Raw genomic sequence first — 1,686 nt, 5'->3', positions numbered from 1 at the left:
AACTGGGTTCCATGGGAGCACTAGGTTGTTCAGGTTTAGAACTGGGTTTCTCAGTGGGGAGGGAGAAACTGGGTTCCATGGGAGCACTAGTGGGGAATGTAAAACTGGGTTCCATGGAAGCACTAGGTTGTTCGGGTTTAAAACCAGATTTCTCAGTGGGGAGGGAGGAACTGGGTTCCATGTGAGCACTAGTGAGGACTGAGAAACTGGGGTCCATTGGAGCAATAGGTTGTTCAGGTTTAGAACTGGGTTTCTCAGTGGGGAGGAAGGAACTGGATTCCATGGGAGCACTAGTGAGAATTGAGAAACTGGGGTCCATTGGAGCACTAGGTTGATCAGGTTTAGAAATGGGTTCAGTGGGAAGGGAGGAACTGGGTTCCATGGGAGCACTAGGTTGTTCAGGTTTAGAACTGGGTTTCTCAGTGGGGAGGAAGGAACTGGGTGCCATGGGAGCACTAGTGGGGAATGAGAAACTGGGTTCCATGGAAGCACTAGAGGGGAATAAGAAACTGGGTTCCATGGGAGCACTAGGTTGTTCAGGTTTAGAACTGGGTTTCTCAGTGGGGAGGAAGGAACTGGGTTCCATGTGAGCACTAGTGAGGAATGAGAAACTGGGGTCCATTGGAGCAATAGGTTGTTCAGGTTTAGAACTGGGTTTCTCAGTGGGGAGGAAGGAACTGGGTTCCATGTGAGCACTAGTGAGGAATGAGAAACTGGGGTCCATTGGAGCAATAGGTTGTTCAGGTTTAGAACGGGGTTTCTCAGTGGGGAGGGAGGAACTGGATTCCATGAGAGCATTAGTGAGAATTGAGAAACTGGGGTCCATTGGAGCACTAAGTTGATCAGGTTTAGAAATGGGTTCAGTGGGAAGGGAGGAACGGGGTTCCATGGGAGCACTAGGTTGTTCAGGTTTAGAACTGGATTTCTCAGTGGGGAGGAAGGAACTGGGTGCCATGGGAGCACTAGTGGGGAATGAGAAACTGGGTTCCATGGACGCACTAGAGGGGAATAAGAAACTGGGTTCCACGGGAGCACTAGGTTGTTCAGGTTTAGAACTGGGTTTCTCAGTGGGGAGGAAGGAACTAGGTTCCATGTGAGCACTAGTGAGGAATGAGAAACTGGGGTCCATTGGAGCAATAGGTTGTTCAGGTTTAGAACTGGGTTTCTCAGTGGGGAGGGAGGAACTGGGTTCCATGGGAGCACTAGTGAGGAATGAAAAACTGGGGTCCATTGGAGCACTAGGTTGTTCAGGTTTAGAACTGGGTTTCTCAGTGGGGAGGGAGGAACTGGGTCCCATGGGAGCACTAGTAGGGAATGAGAAAAAGGGTTCCGTCGGCGCAATAGGTTGTTCAGGTTTAGAACTGGGTTTCTCAGTGGGGAGGGAGAAACTGGGTTCAATGGGAGCACTAGTGGGGAATGAGAAACTGGGGTCCATTGGAGCACTAGGCTGTTCAGGTTTAGAACTGGGTTTCTCAGTGGGGAGGGAGGAACTGGGTTCCATGGGAGCACTAGGTTGTTCAGGTTTAGAACTGGGTTTCTCAGTGTGGAGGGAGAAACTGGATTCCATGGCAGCACTAGTGGGGAATGAGAAACTGGGTTCCATGGGAGCACTAGTTGGGAATGAGAAACTGGGTTCCATGGGAGCACTAGTGGGGAATGAGAAACTGGGTTCCATGGGAGCACTAG

General features: G+C 50.6%; 1 protein-coding gene across 1 annotated transcript in view; it reads right to left on the bottom strand.

Moving 5' to 3' along the window:
• Positions 1-593: 593 nt before the first annotated feature.
• LOC107573929 (zonadhesin-like) overlaps positions 594-1,686 on the bottom strand; it is a 2,421-nt gene continuing 1,328 nt past the window's right edge. The window contains exons 3-5 of the mRNA XM_016260390.1: positions 1,358-1,424; positions 695-1,279; positions 594-611 (exon numbers count right to left, since the gene is read on the bottom strand). Of these exons, the coding sequence (XP_016115876.1) occupies positions 594-611; positions 695-1,279; positions 1,358-1,424 (670 nt within the window). The remainder of the gene's footprint in view (positions 612-694; positions 1,280-1,357; positions 1,425-1,686) is intronic.

Source organism: Sinocyclocheilus grahami, unplaced genomic scaffold (genome assembly GCF_001515645.1).
Source record: "Sinocyclocheilus grahami isolate Dianchi unplaced genomic scaffold, SAMN03320097.WGS_v1.1 scaffold2071.1, whole genome shotgun sequence".
NCBI classification, from domain to species: Eukaryota; Metazoa; Chordata; class Actinopteri; order Cypriniformes; family Cyprinidae; genus Sinocyclocheilus; species Sinocyclocheilus grahami.
The sequence above is the reverse complement of the archived record's forward strand: the minus strand, read 5'-3'. Positions and strand labels throughout refer to the sequence as shown.